The sequence below is a fragment of the Rhincodon typus genome, chromosome 36, assembly GCF_021869965.1.
Source record: "Rhincodon typus isolate 14 chromosome 36, sRhiTyp1.1, whole genome shotgun sequence".
NCBI classification, from domain to species: domain Eukaryota; kingdom Metazoa; phylum Chordata; class Chondrichthyes; order Orectolobiformes; family Rhincodontidae; genus Rhincodon; species Rhincodon typus.
The window spans coordinates 2,797,751-2,818,470 of record NC_063367.1 but is presented as its reverse complement, the minus strand read 5'-3'; the positions used below and the strand labels follow the sequence as shown (position 1 = coordinate 2,818,470).

Genomic DNA, 20,720 nt, shown 5'->3' with positions numbered 1-20,720 from the left:
GTTTAAACTGACATCACTCCAAGCACAAACCTGACGTGGCTGAAAATGTTAATGAAGCAAATGGAAGCACTGAATAATTAAAAGTTGCCAATAATGTGACAGATGAATAGCAAATTTTAAAGCTATAATTTAAAAGAATACTAATAGATCATGAATTATAAACCCTTAATAACCTTATCTAGTTCCTTTCCCTTACTTTTAGCTGATTTACCATTTATTTCAATCTTTTTTCCATTATATGACAGTATTTTCTGAGAGAAGGTTCAAGAATCTAACGTATAAAATTATGAAATGGAAGTAGTAGTAGTCCATTCAGCAGCTCAATCTTCCTCTTGTTTGTTTTTTGAATTCTGCATTCCCATTCACCCCCAATATCCTTTGATTCTCTTGCCTAACAAGAATCAAACTCTTCCTTAAAAAGATCCCCTCCACCACATTGTTAGAGAGCTTAAAAGTCACACAACTCCCAGAAGAAAAAAATTCCTCATCTCCATTTGAAAAGGCAACACTTAATTTTAAAACAGCGCCACTTAGCTCTGGCCTCGCCTACGAGGAAACATCCTCTCGACATCAACTCTATCAAGACCTCGCAGGATCTTTCACGCTTAAATTAAGTTATCCCTCACTCTTCTAAACTTCAGTGGAAACAAGACTGTTTTTCCAACCTATCTCAAAACAAACCACTTATTCCAGGTATCAAATTAGTACTCTTCCTCTAACTGTCTCCAATGCTTTGCATCCATCTTTAAGTAAGGAGACCAAAACTTCATGCAGTAGTCGAGATGTGGTCTCAACAATAGCCCGTATTGTTGAGCATTACATCCTTATTTTGTATTCCATTCTTCTCACATTAAGGGATAGCATTACTTTAGCCTTCTGGATTATGTGCTGTACAAAGAACATTACAGCATAGAAACAGGCCCTCAGCCCACCAAGACTGCGCCTCTACACCGTCTGTATCCCTCTATTCACTGCCTAATCATACATCTGTCAAGACGCCTTTTAAACATCGCTTATCCATCCGCCTTCACCACCTCTTCTGGCAGGGCATTCCAGGCACTTATCATACTCTGTGTAACAAACATGCCTCTCACATCTCCTTTAAACTCATCCTCTTTACCTTAAATCTATATCCCTTAGTAACTGACATTTCTACGGTGGGTAAGAGACTCTGACTATCCTTACCTTCTCAATTTTGTAATCTTTTATCAGGTCATCCCCGCACCCTTTGATGTTCAAGTAAAGAAAAACCACGTATGTCCAATCTTTCCTCATAGTTAATACCCTGCAAACTGCTTCTGTACCCTCTCCAAAGCCTCCACATCCTTCTGCAAGTGTGGCGACTAGAAATATACACAATATTCCAAATGTGGCCTAACTAAAGTTCAATAAAGCTGCAACATGACTTGCCAATTTTTGCACTCTATGCCTCGACTAACGAAGGTAAGCATCCCATGTGCATTCTTGACCACCTGATCCGCTCGTGCTACCACTTTGAGGGAATTTATACACCTAGATCCCTCTGTATGTTGACGCTACTAAAACTACTGCCATTTAATGTATACTTCCCTCTGTAAATACCCTGTATTAGGTCTTTCAAAATGCATCGCTTCGCATTTCTGGTTAAACTCTACCTGTCAATTTTTCGCCCAACTCTCCACCATATCTATATCCTGCTGTATTCTCTGGCAATCCTGCTCATTATCCGCAGCTCCCCAAATCTTTGTGTTATCTGCAAACTTAGTAATCAGGCCACCTACATTCTCATCCAAATCATTTATATGTATTACAAACAACAGGGCTCCCAGCACTGATCACTGTGGAACACCATCAGTCACAGATCTCCAGTCGGAAAAAGCACACTTCCACCGCTTCTCTGTCTGTTGTAATGGCACACCTTTTGTGAGTCATGCAATAGAACAGCTATGTGCCTCTGAAACTCAGAATTCTGCAGTCATTCTGCATTTAAGAAATACTCTTCCTTTTCAGTTCTCCTGCCAAAATGAACAATTTCACATTTTTCTCACATTATACTCTATCTGCCAAATTTTGTCCACTTACTCAACCTGTCTAAATTTGATTGTAACCTCATCTTTTCTGCACTACATATCTTCCTACCTTGGTGTTGTCCCTCAAAATTGTGACCATGCATTTGATTCTCTCATTTAAGTTACTGATTGAAGTTTTAAAACATTGCGACCCCAGCACAGGACTTCCAATCACATCATCCTGCCAGTCAAACAAGGACTCATTTATGCATACTCTATGTTTTCAGCCAATCTTCTATCCACGCTGATATGTTATGCAATACACCACAAACTTTATTTTTCTGCAAGACCTTTGACATGGCACCTTATCAAATGCCTTCTACAAATCCAAGTGCAGATCAATTTGCATGTACCTTATTTATTGCTTTATTGACCTTATCATTTTTCTTCCATTTCTATATTAAGTGTAACTTCTCTGCTTGTTGTTTTCCCCTGACTTGCTGCTTTATATTAGGGTTAAAATTAATTACCTATTCTTTAACAACACCTGTGACAGCATATAGTATATATTCCCAGAAAGAAAGTTTAAGATTTTAGTGGTGGCATTATTAACAAGAAAGTGAGATAAGTAAACTTGGTGCAAAGTAAACTGTTTTAATATGGTGGTGTCTGTTAGGAACATGATTACCTATTTTACAAGGAATACATGGACTTCCCCATGCAGCACCCAATGTTGAGCAGCATTCTGATTTCAGTGTAGCACCATTGATGTTTATTTCGCACTGTCCACCAATATGTTGCAACCAGCATGTGCCCTTAACTGTTTCTGTAGGAAAAAAATATATTTCCAGATGAAAATACCGGTTGGCAGAATTTCTTTCTGGCAGCTAGAATAATCTTAAGTTTCCTGAATTTTTAATAAAGTACATTAATAGAAAAAACAGCATGCATATCAACTGTCTTACAACTATACTCATGAACTGACACTTTATTGAATTACCGTAAAACACAGTTTCATATATTCCAAGTTCAAAACTTGTTTAGAATATGCAAAAGAATCAGTGTAAAGATCGAGTGCCCTTTGAATGAACTACTGTATAATGTAGCATGAACTTTTAGGCATAAGGAGGATTTCCACTATTTTACACATTCCTAAATGACAAGTGAAAAGGGACACATCAAATATAGTTCTTCATGCAGTGTGGGACTACAGCTGAGTGAGAATAAACCTGATGAGTTATTGACAATACTGTTTGAAATTTGGTTCAAAGTGAAAATTTGGTGCAAAGGTGCTTTAAGGAAAGTTTACTGCAACAAACAAACTCTCCAGACCAAAGGTGAACGGAAGAGGATAAAGGCATAGATCCAGAGAGGCCAACCTGCAATGACAGCAGTTGGAAAGTGACATCAACAAGACCCAACTTTGGGGAACGAAGCTGATTGGTGAATAGATTGGTGAATATTTTTAGTCTTTAAAATAAAAATAATGTCTTTAGATTGTGTTTAGGTTTCCAGCATTTTTCTTCTTTCTTAAAAATAATATCTGAATTATGAGATTGCTACTTAGCTGGCTCATGCCAACTTTGAAATGTATCACCATTCCTGAAACACCTAATAGTATTGTGAGAATATCTGCATCACATAGATTACAATGGTTTAAGAGGCTGTTTCAACCTCATCAAAGCACATTTCCCAACTTTCTATTACACACTCAGCATGGGAATTTCAGCAGCCAGACTTTCAATGTAGACTTTATGGTTTTTATTAACTTTTTTTTCTATTTTCATTCTAAAGAAGTTGTTAAAAACTAAAAAATACATTATTTCAAATGCATCTGCACATAGCCAAAAATGACATTTCTTGTGCAATTTATTTACACCTTATTTGCCAGTTATAATTCTCATCCACAGTAGATTAATGGCATTTATTCAGTTTTGAAAGAATACATGTGAACTTTTACTCTTGGCAACATCAGTTCACTGGTGCGGTGCTACCAAGGCCATAAATTAACAAGTGCAACTAAACAACACTCAAGGGAATGAGAAACATAAAAGATAGGATTGGGAGTAGGCCAACTGAACCCTCAAGACTGCTTTGCCATTCATTATGACCATTGTTGATCACTGAACTCACTACCATGATTCCACCCTCCCACGATATCTCTTGATCCATTTGTTAAAGAGCTACATCTATCTCCTTATCAAAAACACAATGTTTTGGCCTCAACCACTTTCTGTAAATTACACAGGCTTACCACTCTCTGGGTGACGAAATTTCTCATCTTATTCTTAAAAGGTTTATCCGTTACCCTACACAAGACCTCCAGCTCCGGACTCCCCCACCATCGGGAACATCCTTCCTGTATCTAACCTGCCCAGTCCCGATAGAATTTTGTAGATTTCTAGGAGATCCCTCTTGTTCGTCTGAACTCCAGTGAATATAATCCTAACCAACTTAATTTCTCCTCATGTGTCAGTCCTGCCATTCCAGGAATCAACTTGGTAAACCTTTGCTGCACTCCATCTACAGCAAGAGCATCTTCCTCAGACAAGGACACCAAAACTGCATACGATCATTAATTTGTTTTTTAATATGTAGATCTATACTGGTTTTTCTTTCACAAAAATTAGTTTGTAAAAGCTTCTCTGCACTCAAAAAGGAGTCGTTATTTTCATGGTTAAATGACATGCCCAAACGAAATAGCCTTTTTTGTATGTTTAAAATAAATTTAAATCGACATACCTACGCACCGAGTTCTTGATGCATCAAGAGTACTTCCTGGAAAACACTGACATGAATAGCTGCCGGGTACATTCTTACAATCTCCATTAATGCAAGGATTGGTCTCACATTCGTTTACATCTGGAAGGAAAATAGATGCATGTTATCCAGCTGATGAGTCACAGTGAAGAATTCTCTATTTTTTGTCAAACTTGGAGTGAAATTGTACTTTCGAATGTATTTTAAAGCAATACTACTTCGTTATGAATATGTAAATTTATAAACTACAGGTGTGCTTAATATTTTGGAGTCAGCCCTCAAGTAAGGACAAGTTTGTACATACTAGATTTGCATTCACTTGAATACACAACATTAGGTGCTGATCTGACTAATGTGTTTAAGGTGATTAAAAAATTTGTTGGCATACCTAGAGAAATATTATTTTCCCTCCAGAATAAGATGTAAAATTAGAGCCTGGCCATTCGGGGTGAATACTTGTGCAAAAGTGTAATTGAAATATGAAACTCTCCCTCAAAAAGATGTTGTGAGATCAGTTGTAAATTGCAAGACAAAGATTAGCAATTTGTTAGGCTAGAGTATTGAATATTATGAAATAAAGGCAGGTTGATTGGCTTATTTGTGAATCTGGATGCTTGCAAGTATTAGAATTTTCCCTTTGCAAGTGAACAGAGGAATTGTATCATGTAACTAGGCGATCATCCCAAAAAAAAACTCACATAACATTTTCCAGCATTATACATGTCAGCTTACAGGAATACAAGCAGTGTTGTACCTATTGAACTATCCTCCACTGACTGCATTTTCTGCATTGTCTCATCTCGGGGCTGGGAAGTTTGACGGAATGAAATATGAAACAGCAAGGTGCGTGCAGATGGAAGTTAATTGGCCCATTATGCCTGTACTAACCCTTTTTAGAAAGAATTTGCCAAACTTACTTCACATTCTGTTCCTATAAGCCAATCGTCTCTCTTCCCCCTACCAATATTTCTTCAATTTCCTTTTGAAAGTTCTCCTGGAAATTGCATATGGAACTCCAGGAAGAGAACTTTTGTGATATCTACTGATTAAGGCAGGCTAATTTCTTCAGCAAAAATGCAGTCAGTGGAAGATAGTTCAATAGGTACAACACTTTAGGTTACTTAGAAATAAGAGTCCTTGGTGTTGGGATGGCAGTATATCGGCACAGATAGAGGACTGGCTAACTAATAGCTGATGGAGAGTTGGGATAAGTGCGGGGAATGGGTGTGTTTTTCGAGGACCATCGTGCAATTAGTGGAGTGCCATAGAGATCAATGTTGGGCAAAAGAAATGAATACACTATTGTCAAGTTTTTGGATGAAACAACAATAAGTGGGAAGACAAGTAGTGAGGACGATACAAAGAGACCACTGTGGGATATATACAGATTAAGATCGTCTATTGGTAACCTTAAGCCCTTATCCCACAACCACAGTTCATGCACAAACCGTCTTTTGCCAATTATTCTAACTGTGTCCTCAGGTAACCGACCCTCCTGCCAGTGGAAACAGCCTCTCTCCATCACCTTTTCTGCAACCCTCTCACGACTTTAGATCCCTGTGTTCAATGACCCTCTTAAGAGACCAATCACAGCTCATCAGTCTCAGTATAACTAAACTCCCTCACTTTAAGCACCAGTCAAGTGGTGACAGGGACACATCGTCTCAGGTGTCCCCACATCATGTCCAGAAGGTGAGGTTAACTCATGTACACCCAGAGTTAGCTAATGGGACACAGTCTATTCTATTGGTATTAGCAATAGCAACTCATTGCGGACAGGTGGACATGGGACCTCCTACACCCCGAGTGTATGCGACAAGCTGATGAGCAACAGGACTCCTGCTGAGCAAACTGGGAAATTTTACTTTTGCTTTGAATAGGGGGAACCAAAGTTAATGTTTGCAACTTTGTTAACTCAGTGGGAATTACGTATGAGGACGATACAAGAAGGCTTCAAGAGGACTTGGGCAGTTTGCAGGAAGGAACAAGAATATGGCTGATGGAATATAATGTGGAAAAGCGCACAGTTTTCATAAATGGTAAGAGATTGGGTAATTGTTGATGTCCAAACAGACCTGAATATCCTTGTTCATGAGTCACTGAAAACTGGCATGCTGGTACATCAAGCAATTCTGAAGGCAAATGGTACATTGACCTTCATCAGAAATGGATTTCAGTACAGGAGTAAGAAGTAGAGCTCTATTAACAGACCTTTTGGACAGACCTACATGTGGACGGCTTGTTTATTGTCTAAAATTATAGACGTAGAAGAGAGATTTTTTTCCCATTGCTAAATAGAACTTTTTAAAATCGTGCAGCAGAGTTTTTTAATGTGGATTTATGTTTACGGAGCTTTTGGACAGTTCTGGAGGGCTTTGGGAGTCATCATGCATAAATCACAAAATGCTAGTGTCCAGGTTCACTTGGTAGTAGAGAAGGCAAATGGACAGCTCCCTTAATTTCAAAGGAAATGGAGTATAAAAATAGAGATGACTTGCTAAAACTATAAAATGCAGTAGTTAAACCATATTTGGAATACTGTGAATACCTTTGGTTCCTTTATGTAAGGCAAGATATACTGATATTGGAGGCAGTCCGAGGAAGCTCACCAGGTTGATTCTGGGTATGCAGGAATTTTCTTGTAGCAAGAGGTTGAATAGATTGGGCCTCTACTTATTGGAGGTTAGAAAGATGAGAGGAGATTTTACTGAGCCATAAGATTCCTGGCGAATTTGGAATTACAGATGGAGGAGAATCTAGAGCCAGAGAACATCATCTCAGAGAATGGGGTTTAGGACAGAGATGAGGGTAGTGGATCTGTGGATTTGTTTATCACAGAGGGCTGGAGAGACTGGAACATTAAGTATAGTGAAGGCTGAGAGAGACAGATTTTTAATCAATATGGGAAAAGGCTCCAGGAGTGGAGGAGTATCAGATTAGCCAGAATCTCATTGAACGGCAAGCAGATTTGTTGGCCTCAATGGCCTACATCTGCTCCTATGTGTTATGGTCTTACATGTCAACGTAGGGCAGGTAAGCCTCCAGTTATATGCATTTGAAGCTTTGTTTATTTTAGAGAACAGCAACTAAACAACCCATATATGTATACATTATTGAAAAGGGAGAAGCATGCATATTGATCAGAGTTACTATCAGTGGCACTGTTGATCTTCTAATTGTTAGCTTCTGCTCACTAAAAGCTGGTAAAAAACTATAGACTGATACCAAGGAAACAGAAGTTCTGGCAAGTTTGATGCATTTAAATTGTACAGGAGACTCACTTGATTACAGGGATTGGATATTTGTTCTGTTTATCACTTGGAAATACTAGACCTACTCAAACCCATAAACTAAGATGAAAAGTACAACCCTGGCAGGGAAAGGATCAACGGAAGTGAAAATTTTGACAAAATATGCAAAGACTTTTAAGAGAAGCTGTGGAATATTGTGATTACTTGCTTATCGATAAGATATATTAGAATCCACCCAATTGGTCACTCTCAAACAACCCATAATCGCAAAGTTCCCTCCAATTCCATCCAACTGTCTATAATCTAATAAAACAACTTAAAAATTTTCTATGGATATTTGTTTCAAAGAGATCAACATTGCAGGTTTCCTTAATATTTTACAGATTTCTAGTTATTCTTGTAGAATATTAATTCTAAATTTAGATATTCACACAGATTCTTCCTTTGCACTAAAAAATCATTTTGCAAGGACTCTGTATTGAAATAGAAGTCATAGAACATAGAACATTACAGCGCAGTACAGGCCCTTCGGCCCTCGATGTTGCGCCGACCTGTGAAACCAATCTGAAGCCCATCTAACCTACACTATTCTATTATCATCCATATGTTTATCCAATGACCATTTAAATGCCCTTAAAGTTGGCGAGTCAACTATTTTTGCAGGCAGGGCATTCCACGCCCTTACTACTCTCTGAGTAAAGAACCTACCTCTGACATCTGTCCTATATCTATCACCCCTAAATTTAAAGCTATGTCCCCTCGTGCTAGCCATCACCATCCGAGGTAAAAGGCTCCCACTGTCCACCCTATCTAATCCTCTGATCATCTTGTATGTCTCTATCAAGTCACCTCTTAACCTTCTTCTCTCTAACGAAAACAGCCTCGAGACCCTCAGCCTTTCCTCATAAGACCTTCCCTCCATACCAGGCAACATCCTGGTAAATCTCCTCTGCACCCTTTCCAATGCTTCCACATCCTTCCTATAATGCGGTGACCAGAACTGTACGCAATACTCCAAGTGCGGCCGCACCAGAGTTTTGTACAGCTGCAACATGACCTCATGGCTCCGAAACTCAATCCCTCTACCAATAAAACCTAACATACTGTACGCCTTCTTAACAACGCTATCAACCTGGGTGGCAACTTTCAGTGATCTATGCACTGATCTATGCAGTGATCATTGTCTTTGATTTTTTGAGGAAAACGTACATTGATGCTGGGGCATAACTATGGATGATGTCTAGAATCTAGAAGAAGTTTGATAAAGTTGTACTCAAGAAATTACAGTATTAGGAAAATTGCAAGTGGAGAAGCAACCTTGGGACACGGGTTGTTGACTTATTGGGAAGTAGGAAATACAGTATGGCTAAAAGAAATGTTTTCTGGTTGTTAGGATATCACAAATGGTATATTACAGGGACCTGTACTGGGCTATCAGTTGTTCAGCGTATAAATTAATGAAGTAGGAATGCGGCCAAATCCATTGTCATTCACTGTCTTCAGTCCTTTGAAACCAACAGCAAATTCTTGAGTCTGCATATGTTCCGCACAATTGTGCAAATCCAGAAGTTATTGTCAGTGGTTCCATTCTTCTCTGGAGGGTACACTAGATTTTCTGATGACCAGACAGCCATTCCTACAGCGTAGACAGGAGTTGGGCACCGGGACCATGCGGAATACTCGCATAACAGACAGGGAGGGGATTGCCTAGGAAATTGCAGATACCGAATGGCAGTTCTCCTTCACATGGGACACTCTGTAAGTATTCATTTAAATAAAAGAGTTTGAAGAGTTCTGCTGCAGTTAATAGTTAGGAAATATTAGACTATTAAAAGTCTGGCCTAACTCCTGATTAACTATTAAGCTGACACACTCCCATATTTACCACATGATCCCCTTCAATTATGCATCGTTCAAACCCCAACTTGACACCACAATCATCTCCGCCAAGGACCCAACATCTCTCTATCCCTACAGGATCTAACACACACCCCCACCTTCTTTTCCCTAGACCTGACCCCACTTAATCTCTTTCTGTCACCATGGCTCCCTGCCAGTGGATGTGACACCAACTCTGCCACCACTGCTTGCAAAACCCCCACTCTTGCCTCTTTTGATGCTGGGCCACCCTGCAATGCTAGTCATAGAATTCGGCAACATACTGCTGTGAAAAAGGTGTGTAATTTGGCTTTCCCCAACGACCCTGCACTAAGAGAGAGCCCTCAGGGAACAGGATGGTGTATTGAAATGGCAGGCAATTGGAAACTCAGGGTCTTTTGTGTAGACAGAATGTAGATGTTCTGTGAAGCAGTCACCCAGTCTATGTTTTGTTTCCCCAGTGTACAGAAGACCACATTGTGAGCAGCGATTGCAGTAGACTAGATTGTGTGAAGTCCACGTAAAGTGTTACTCCACTTGGAAGGTGTGTTTGGGCCCTTGGATACCGAGGAGGGAGAAAGTAAACGGACAGGTGTTACACCTTTTGTAGTTGCAGGAGAAGGTGCTGTGGGGCTGTGGGGTGGGTGTTTTTGGGAGCAAAGGAAGAGCGGACTGAAGTGTTCCAGAGAGAATGGTACCAGTGGAAGGCTGACAAGGGAGGGGAGGGGAATGTGTGTCTGGTGTGGCATTTCACTGGAGGTAGCTGAAATGGCAGCTAATGATCCTCGGGTTGTGGAAGCTGGTGGGATGGTAGGTAAGGACAAGGGGTTCCTATTGCTGTTGTGGGAGGGAAGAGAGGGCATGAGGGCCAAAATGTAGGAGCTGGGTCGGACCTGGCTGAAGAATATGGACATTTTGGAGGTTCCCTTGAAATTGGCCTCATTGGAACAGATGCAACGGAGACAGAACTACTGGGAGAATGGAATAGAGTCTTTAAAAGTAGGAGGTAGTGAAGATGGTCAACATAACTGTGGGAGTTGATGGGTTTGTAGTGGGTCAGAACATATAGCAAGTAAAAGAACAGATTGGATTACTCCATAGAGAAACACTGTAGATGAAATGGGTCCAAATGGCCTCCTCCAGGGCTGTAAATGACTATTCTATCACTATGTCAGAAATGTGATGCAATATTCTCCACTTGCTTGCATGAGTATTTTTAGGACAAAGCAATCTAGGACAAAGTCTCCTGCTTGACTGGCATACCATACACAAATTTACAAGATGGAATGCAGCAGTTCATGTTGCTTCCTATAATGGCATCTTCCAAACTAGCCTTAAATAGCAGTAGATTCAGAAGGGATTTAATAACTTAGTGACTATCCAAGAATAAATTTTTTAACAACAAATAAAACCTGATTAACTATATTAGAAATGGCAGTACAGGTGATGTGTTGTTCTTGCGTTGTATGGGAATTGGTGGATCCCACTGTGAGCCACAGTGACCATATCTGCAGTATGTGTCCTCAGTTCAAGGAACTTTACCTTAGAGTTGATGAGCTAGAATCAGAGCTTCAGACACTGCAGCATATCTGGTAGGGGGAAAGCTACCTTGATACTGTCTTCTAGACAGTCACATCCTGTCGGTCAAGTATTTCAAATTTTGCCACTAGTCAGGGTAGGAGGGTGTGACAAGTGAGGCAGGTAGAGGGATCCTAGACATAGCACTGGATGAGCTTCAGCTCTTGACCTTGTCCAACAAATATGAGGTACTTGCTCCCTGTATGGATGAGGAAAGAGTCTGCAGGGAGGATGGTCAAAGTGACCACTGCATTATGGTCCAGGAAGCCATTCAAGTGAAGGGAGCACGAAGGAAAACGATAGTGGTAGGGGATTCTATAATTAGGGGGTCAGAGAGCATCCCTTGTGAGTATTATCAAGAGTTCTGGATGGTGCGTTGTCTGTCTGGTGCCAAAGTGAAGGAAATCTTGAGTCAACTTGAAAGGATACTGAATAGGGAGGGGGATGATCCTGTTGTTATGGTCCATGTTGGCACCAACAACATAGGAAAGATGTTCTGTATCAGAATATCAGGGATTAGGAACTAAATTTTTAAAAAGGGCCTCAAAAGTTGTAATCTCTGGATTACTGCGTGAGCCATGGAGAAATTGGCAAAGTTGGAGAAGTAGGCAAGCAGCTAAAGATGTAGTATGGGAAAGAGGACTTTCATTTCATGGGATACTAGCATCAATATTGGGACAGGAAGCAACTGTACTGCTGGGGCAGGCTCCACCTGAACTGATCTGGGACCAGGATCTTAATGGAAAGGGTGATCACAAGGACTTTAAACTCGTTAAAGCGAGGGAGGGTTCAGGCGAAGTCTTAAAGTTTTCAGAACAAGGAACAGGACAGACAGTATGGAAAGGGTCAGGAATCTAACTTCAGGCACAGCAGGTAAAGGGGCAACTATGAGAAGAGCGGAAGTCAATGCAGAACAAAGTGTGTTGTACTTAAATGCACTTCGTACACATGCCATGGCAAATGAGCTGGTAGTGCAGATTGAAACTGGCGGGTACAATGTTATGGGCATCAGAGAGTTACGGCTGCAAGGAGATCTTGGAACTAAATATCCAAGAATACGAGAGCTATCAAAAGGACAGGCAGATAGGCAGAGAGGGCAAAGTTCTCTTGTTATTAAGAAACTAAATTAAATCGATAGCAAGAAGTAATGTAGGGTCAGAAGGCATAGGATCTGTGTGGGTAGAGCTAAGGAACTGCAAAGAAAGAACAGAGCCTGATGGGAGTTATTACAGGCCTCTAGCAATAGTCAGGATGTGTGGTAGAAAATAAGTCAAGAGATAGAAAAGACATGTAAGAGAGGCACTAATAAAATAATTATGAGAGACTTCAATATGCAGGTGGACTAGGAAAATCAGATTGATAGCGGATCCCAAGTAAAGGAATTCATAAAATGTCTGTGAAATTTTCTTTGGAATTTGTGGTACAGCCCACTAGGGCTGGATTTGGTAATGTGCAATGACTTGATTAGGGAGCTTAAGTTGAAGGAATGCCTATTAAGTAGTGACCACAATATGACAGAATTCTCCCTGCAATTTGAAGGGAAGAAGACTGAATCAGATGTAACGATATTATAACTGAGTAAAGGTAACTACAAACACACACAAGGGAGAAGCTGACCAGAGATGATTGGAAGGGGAGCCAGGCAAGAAAGACAGGGGAGCAGCAATGGCAGGTGTTTCTGGGAGTAATCTGGGAGGCAGAGCAGAAATTCATCTCAAAGAAGACGAAACATAGTAAGGGGAGGATGAAGCAACCTTTAAAAACTAGAAGAGGACAATTAAAGTTTGCAATTATGGGAGAAGATGAAATATGAGGGTAAGTTAGCCAGCTATATAAGACTGCAAGAGCTTTTTTTCAGAAAAAAATAAGAGAGAGACAATAGTGGACATCGGACTGCTGGAAAATGAATTTGGAGAAGTAGTAATAGAGAACAAAGAAATGACAGAGAAACTGAACAGGTACTTTGCGTCATGTCATCACGGTGGAAGATGTCAGGGGCCAGGGATAAATAAAGTGGCCATCATTAAAGAGGTGCTGGAGAAACTGAAAGGTCTGAAGGAGGATAAATCATCCAGACCAATGAACTGCACCCCAGTGTTCTGAAGGAGACAGCTGAGGAGATTGTGGAGGCACAGGTGGTGATCCTTCAGCAATCAGTGGAGTCAAGAAGGGTCCCAATGAACTGTAAATGGCTAACATAATGGCACGCCTGTTTAAAAAGGGAAGGAGGCAGAAGGTGGGAAATTAGAGACCAGTTAGCCTGACGTTAGTCGTTGGTAAGATTTTAGAATTCATGGTTAAGGATGAGATTGGATGAGGAGGTCACCAAATAAGAGCCCATGATGTTTGGGGGAAGGTACTGGCATGGTTAGAGGATTTGCTGACTGGTAGAAGATAGAGTGGGCTTGTCTTTTTCAGGATGGCAGCTGGTGACTAGTGGAGGTATGCAGGAGTGTTGAGACTACAACTATTCATGTTATACATTAATGATCTGGATGAAGGACCCAAGAGCATTGTTGCTAAGTTTGCAGGTAACACAAAGACAGGTGGAGGGAAAGGTAGTGTTGAGGAAGCAGGGAGGCTGCAGAAGGACTTGGACAGGTGAGTGGGCAAAGAAGTGGCAGAGGGAATACAATTTTGGAAAGTGTGAGGTTGTGCACTTTCGTAGGAGGAATGGAGGCATAGACTACTTTCTACATGGAGAAAAGCTTTGGAAATCTGAAGCACAAAGGGACTTGGGAGTCCAAGTTTAGGATTCTCTCAAGGCTAATGTGCACATTCAACTGGCAGTTAAGAGGGCAACTGCAACGTTAGTATTCATTCTGAGAGGACTGGAATACAACAGCAGGGATGTACTGATAAGGCTGTATAAGACTCTGGTCACACCACATTTGAAATATTGTGAGCAGTTTGGGCCTTGTATCTAAAGAAGGATATGCTGGCATTGGAGGGGTCCAGAGGAGGTACATAATAATGATCAAGGGGATGAAGGGCTTGTCACATGAGGAGTGGTTCAGGCCTCCGGGTTTACACTCAAGAGTTTAGAAGGGTGACAGGGGAATCTCACTGAAACTTGCAGAATACTGACAGGCTTGGATAGAGTGGATGTGGAGAAGATGTTTCCACTAGTAGGAGAGGCTAAGACATGAGGGCACAGTATCAGAGTGAATCGACAAGCCTTTAAAACTGAGATGAGGAGGAATTTCTTCAGTCAGAGGGTGGTGAACCTGTGAAACTCATTCCCACAGAAGGCTGTGGAGGCCAAGTCATTGAATGGCTTTAAGGCAGAGAGACAGATTCTTGATTGGTTAGGGGGATTAAGGCTTACGGGGAGAAGGCAGAAGGCAGGGTTGAGAAACATATCAGCCATAATCGAATGGCGGGGTAGACTCAGTTGGCCAAACAGCCTAATTCTGCACCTATAACTTGGCGAGGAAGTCAACAACCTCAGTACAGGCAGATCATAGGGTGAACAAAAATCTTGGACAGAGTAAGGCATACACGTTATACTGTATGCTAGACAAGATCAACATTAACAAGGTCAGCATTATTTGAAGTTACAGAGTCCATTCATCAGTATAATAACAGAAAGGAAGAAGCTATTCTTGAACCTGCAAATGCCTGTTCAACCTTCTGCATCTTCTGCCTGTCGGAAAAGGTTGTAGGAAAGCATTACCAGGATAGGATGGGTCTTCAATAATATTGGCAGCTTTTCCACGGCATGTAAATGGAGTCCATGGATGAGAGTCTGGCCTGTGTGATGGTCTGGGCTATGCACACAAACTTTTACTTCTTCAGATGGAATTCACTGCCACAGAAGGCTGTGGAGGCCAGGTCATTGAGTATATTTAAGATGGAGATAGATAGGTTCTTGATTGTCAAGGGGATCAAGGGTTATGGGGAGAAAGCAGGAGATTGGGATTGAGAAACTTATCAGCCATGATTGAATGGCAGAGCAGACTCTATGGGTTGAATGGCCTGATTTCTCCTCCTATGTCTTATGGTCTCATGGTCTCAGCTCTGCCCTCTGCAACTAGATCCTCAGCTTCCTGACCCACAGACCACAATCAAAGAAGATAGACAACTACACCTCCTGCACAATAACATTCAACACTAGAGCACCCGCAAGATGTGTTCTCAGCCCCCTACTATACTCCCTGTACACCTACGACTCTATTGCCAAATTCCGAACAAACACCATCTACAAGTTCATTGACGACACTATCGTGGTAGGACAGATATCAAATAATGATGAGTCAGAATACAGGAAGGAGATAGAGGGCTATCTGATGTGGTGCAATAATAACAACTTCTCTCTCAATGTCAGCAAAAGCAAAGAACTGATCATTGACTTCAGAAAGAAAAGAGGAGAACACACCCCCATCTACATCAACAGAGTACAGGTTGAGTGTGTTGAGACCAACAACTTGTCCTGGGCTTCCTATGTAGATGTGGCGAACAAGAAGGCTCAACAGTGCTTCTTCTCCTCAGGTGGGTCAGGAAATTTGGCATGTCCATAAGGAGCCTTGCCAACTTTTACAGGTGCACCATAGAAAGTATACTGTCTAGGTACATAATGGAGATCAACAGAAGAATGTCAACGAAATCCACAGGATTCGATCCTTCTTCCTAGAAGCTGGAGGAGGATAAGTATAAAGCTGGGAGTATAAACCTGCAGCTGAGGACAAATTCATTCATTGTGAGCTCGGGGAAACAATCAAAGTGAAATCACAGGGAAGTAGTGACCTGATTTGCTGGTGAGGGAATTATCTTTAGGAACTCACCCTAAATAGCAGTTATTTAAAAAGTGTAAATTTATTGAGGGATAAAAAACCATGAGTAAGACAAAGGAAATTTAAATCATGGCAGGGAAAGGCAGCAGAATGGAATATGTGACCTGTCATATGTGGGGAGTCATGGACCCTACCGGTGTCCAGATGACCATGTGTGCAGAAAGTGCTCCCAACTGCACAAATTTGAGGTCCAGGTTTCAGTACTCATGTGGTGGCTGGAGGCACTGTGGCACATCCATAATGCTGAGAAGTACATGGATAGCATGTTGAGAGAGGTGGTCATGTTGTAACTCAAGGGACTGGAGGGAAAAAGGGAATGGGTGACCACCAGGCAGCCAAACAGAACTGGACATACCGGAGAAGCCCCTTGCGGTCCTGCTCACAAATCGGCTTTCTGTTCTGGAAGCTGAGGGTGGCACTAGCACCTCAAGAGAGTGCTGTCTGAGCCAGGCTTCTTGCACCACAAGCGGCCTGAACATACAGGAAGGGAGGAGGAAGAAGGGAAGACCAATAGTAATAAGGGATTCATTAGTTAGGGGAACAGAGAGGCATTTCTGTGGCCACAGATGCGACTCCAGGGTGGTGTGTTGCCTCCCGAGCAGCAGGGCAAGGGATATCACTGATTGACTGCAGGGTATCCAAAAAGGGGAGGATAACAAGACAGAGGTCATGGTACACTTTGATACCAATGATCTAGGTAGAATGAGGGATGAGGTCTTGCATCAAGAGTTCAGGGAGCTAGGCAGTAAATTAAAAGGCAGGACCTCGAAGGGTGTAATCTCAGGATTATCCCTGGTGCCATATGCTATTGGACACAGAAACAGGAGAATACAGTGGATGAATGCGTGGCTCAAGAGTTGGTGCAGGAGGGAGGGTTTTAGAATCCCAGATTACTGGGAGCTTTTCTGGGGAGTGTTGGACCTTTACAAGCGGAGCTGTCTGCACCAGGACCAAATGGGACTAACATTCTTGTGGGAGGGTTTGCTAGTGCTACAGGGAGGAGTTTAAACTAGTTCAGCAGCAGCAGGGGACAGAGTGCATTAGTTCAATAGTGACACAACATAACATAGAATAGCAACCAAGGTAGAAGGCGTTCAGGCATTTTGTATCTCAAGGGAGTAAGGCGAGTCTGGATGGCCTCTACTTTAATGCCAGGAGTATTAAAGGTAAAACAGACAAGTTAAGTTTGTGGTAGACAAACAGGAGGCTGGAAGAACAAAGCAGGCCAGGCAGCATCTGGAGGAAAGGTGCAGTCAATGTTTCGGGTATTACCCTTCTCAGGACTGGATGTGAGGACAGGGGGAGCTGCAGATAAAGGGGGGGCAAAGGTGTGGAGGCAGAATGGTGGTGATAGGTGGACACTGGTGGTAGGTATGACCTGGTTAGTCGATGGGAGGGATGAATCCGGTTGGTGGCTGGAAGGGAGGGTCAGAAGATGGAACGGAAGGGAGGAGGTGAGGCTGGAAAGGGAGGGGGGGATGGGTGGCAAGGTTATTTGAAATTGGAGAACTTAATGTTAAGTTTGTTGATTGACATGTGGAATTGTGATGTTGTTTCCATCACAGAGATGTGACTGGGGGAGAGACAAGACTGGCAAATGAAGATTCCGAACTTCAGGTAGGGCAGGGAAGGGTGCAAAAGTGGACTTGGCATCGCATTATTAGAGGCAGAAATCTTCATAACATTTAAGAAGTATTCGGATATGCACTTGCAATGCTAAAGCATATAAGGCAATGGCCCAGCTGCTGGAAAATGGGATTAGAATAGTTAGGTGGTTGCTTTTGACAGGTGAGTACATGGTGGGCTGAAGGGCCCTATTCTGTGCTGTAGATCTCTATCATTAGTTAGAGAGTCAGTTACTGCGATAAGAAGGGATGATATCTTGGAACATCATCAAATGAGGCTTTGTGGGTAGAGCTTAGGAGTAAAAGGGGGCAGACGCACTGTATTACACACACTGCATCATAGGCTCCCAAACAATCAGCGGGCAATTGTGCAGCAGATATGTATCAATTCACCAAGAAGTGTAATCATAATCATAGTCATAATTAGATTAATTATATTAGTGGATTTCAACTATTTCAATATAAAAAGTTAAGGGGGTGGATTTCTCAAAATGTATACAGGAGAGTTTTTTTATACCAATATGTAGATGGCCACACAAGGGATGGTGCAGTGCTGGGCCTAATTTTGGTGAATAAAGCTAGACAGATGTTTGGTGAGACAGCGGGGGGGAGCAGCATTTTAGTGAAATTGACCACAACATGACGTTTGTTATGGAAAAGGAGAAAGGTGGTCTGTAAAAAATGGGTTTTGGTTTGGGGTAAGGCAAATTTTGGTAAAATAAGGCAGGATCTGGCCAGACTGGGAACAACTCTTGAGGGTAAATCTATAGCAGGGCAGTGGAAAGTGTTCAAAAAGGTACGGGAAACAGTACAAGTTCAGCATGTTCCCTTTAGGATGAAATGTAAGAGCACAAGCCCAGAAAAATGGATGTCTAGGAATATTGAGGACAGGATAAAAACAGAAATGCATAATAGATACAAAGGGAGCAAAACAACGTAGGACCTAGGAGATGGAAAATGCGGGAGGGGGTAACTCAAGAACGCAATTCGGAGAGCAAGGAAGGGCCATATAAAAAACTGGATGGCAAGATTAGGGTGAATCCCAAGATATTCTTCAAGTATACCAAGGGGAAGAGAATAACCAGTGAAAGAATAGGATCCATTGGGGACCAAGGAAGAAATCTATATGTACGAAGCCAGAGTGTTAAAATGAGTACTTGACATCTGTCTTTACTCAGGAGAAGGAGAATGTAAGTACCGAATTCAAGGAGATAGAGTGTGACATTTTTGAGGCGTTTTTATATCAGAAGCGAGGAGGTAATGGAGAGTTTAGCGGGTTTAAAAGTGGACAAATCCCCAGACCCGGTTGATTTGTTTCCCAGGGTGCTGTGGGAGATGAGGGGGTAATTACAGAGGCCCTGTCCAAAATTTTTAAATTGTCTATATGATATGTCCTTATTAGCTGCCTAATACAGATTTTCTTCTACACAAAAGTAAGTAGTCCAAATGATCCAAATTTAGTGTACCCAGATTGGTTGTACCTACCAAACATTTTGAACACCCTGACATTCCTAGTCCCCAACTGTTACTGGCATATGTGTTCTCAGGGCTTAAGGAGAGGCAGATAGAAAATTGAACTGATCAATCACAACATTGAGCTATAAGGATTATATTTTTGAGCTTCACAGAGGTCTGCTGTTTTAAAACTATGCACAAACTAATGATAGAAGCATGTGTTCAAATCTCATCATAGCAACTAGAATATTTAAATTCTGAAATAAATAGCTAGTATCAGTAATGCTGAGCACAAAACTATGTGTCCTTTGTAACAACCTTCAGGTACTATTGCATGACACAAAATTATGCAACTGCTCACAAATGGGGAATCTGGCACACATATAATTTAGCAGAGAGATTGCTCATTCACAGCTCCTAAATTAGTGCTAAAATGGATTATGTTGTGAGATGTAACTTTTGGCTTCATCCTTCACATCTATTCAACACAACACTTTCACAGAATTATTCACCGTGAACCTTATATGAAAACAGGCAAGTTAAAAAGCCTCTAGCGGGATACTTATGTAAACTGAAGTTTTTACCTTCACATGTTTCAGATTCAGGTTTAAATACATATCCCTTCGGGCAGGAACAAGTAAAACTCCCAGGTGTGTTTCTGCAGAGACCATTGTCACATAACAGACTATTAATAAAACATTCATCGATATCTGAAAATGAAGAAAACATTCTTAGTAAGCATTAAAATGACAAATGAACATTCATTTTATTATTTAAAACTTAACAGGGGATTAATTTCACAATATGTGAAAGATAAACTTATCTTCAAGCTGTGATGTGGAGGTGCCTGTGTTAGACTGGGGAGGACAAGGTCAGGAATCACATGACACCAGGTTATAGTTGAAAACACAAGCTTTCGAAGCTTCGCTCCTTCTTCAGGCGTTCGTGACAGAGGCAGTATCCGACAGAGGACATACAAGTAAAAGACCAAACAGTCACACCACTGATGGAGGATGTATTAAGCACATCTAAGATGCTGTTAAATCTTTAATCAGTAAGAAGGTTTTAATTGATTAATATGTATATGTAAATCCCCGAATTCCTTTCAAGTCACTGTCCTGAGAGAACTAACTATTTTATCAATGTTAAGAAGAGGTGACATTTCAGGTCAGACAATGCATGTTAGGTGTGAGGCCTTGTTTAGAATCTGGAACAAAAACAAAGTTGCTGGAAAAGCTCAGCAGGTCTGGCAGCATCTGTGAAGGAGAGAACAGAGTTAACGTTTCGGGTCCGCGCGTACACACACACACACACACACACGCACGCACGCGCACACACACACACACACACACACACACACACACACACACACACACACACACACACACACAC

At 41.5% G+C, this 20,720-nt stretch overlaps 1 protein-coding gene and 1 non-coding gene across 2 annotated transcripts in view; both read right to left on the bottom strand.

Annotated features, from left to right (window-relative positions):
• The window catches only part of LOC109916808 (fibrillin-1-like), a 589,008-nt gene that overhangs the window by 238,159 nt on the left and 330,129 nt on the right, over nucleotides 1–20,720 (bottom strand). The window contains exons 17-19 of the mRNA XM_048617021.1: nucleotides 19,913–20,038; nucleotides 4,731–4,850; nucleotides 2,677–2,814 (exon numbers count right to left, since the gene is read on the bottom strand). Coding sequence (XP_048472978.1) covers nucleotides 2,677–2,814; nucleotides 4,731–4,850; nucleotides 19,913–20,038 — 384 coding nt within the window. The remainder of the gene's footprint in view (nucleotides 1–2,676; nucleotides 2,815–4,730; nucleotides 4,851–19,912; nucleotides 20,039–20,720) is intronic.
• Nucleotides 6,408–6,526, bottom strand: LOC125487117. The gene has a single exon (XR_007265660.1). It is a non-coding gene; the product is annotated as a small nucleolar RNA U6-53/MBII-28 (small nucleolar RNA).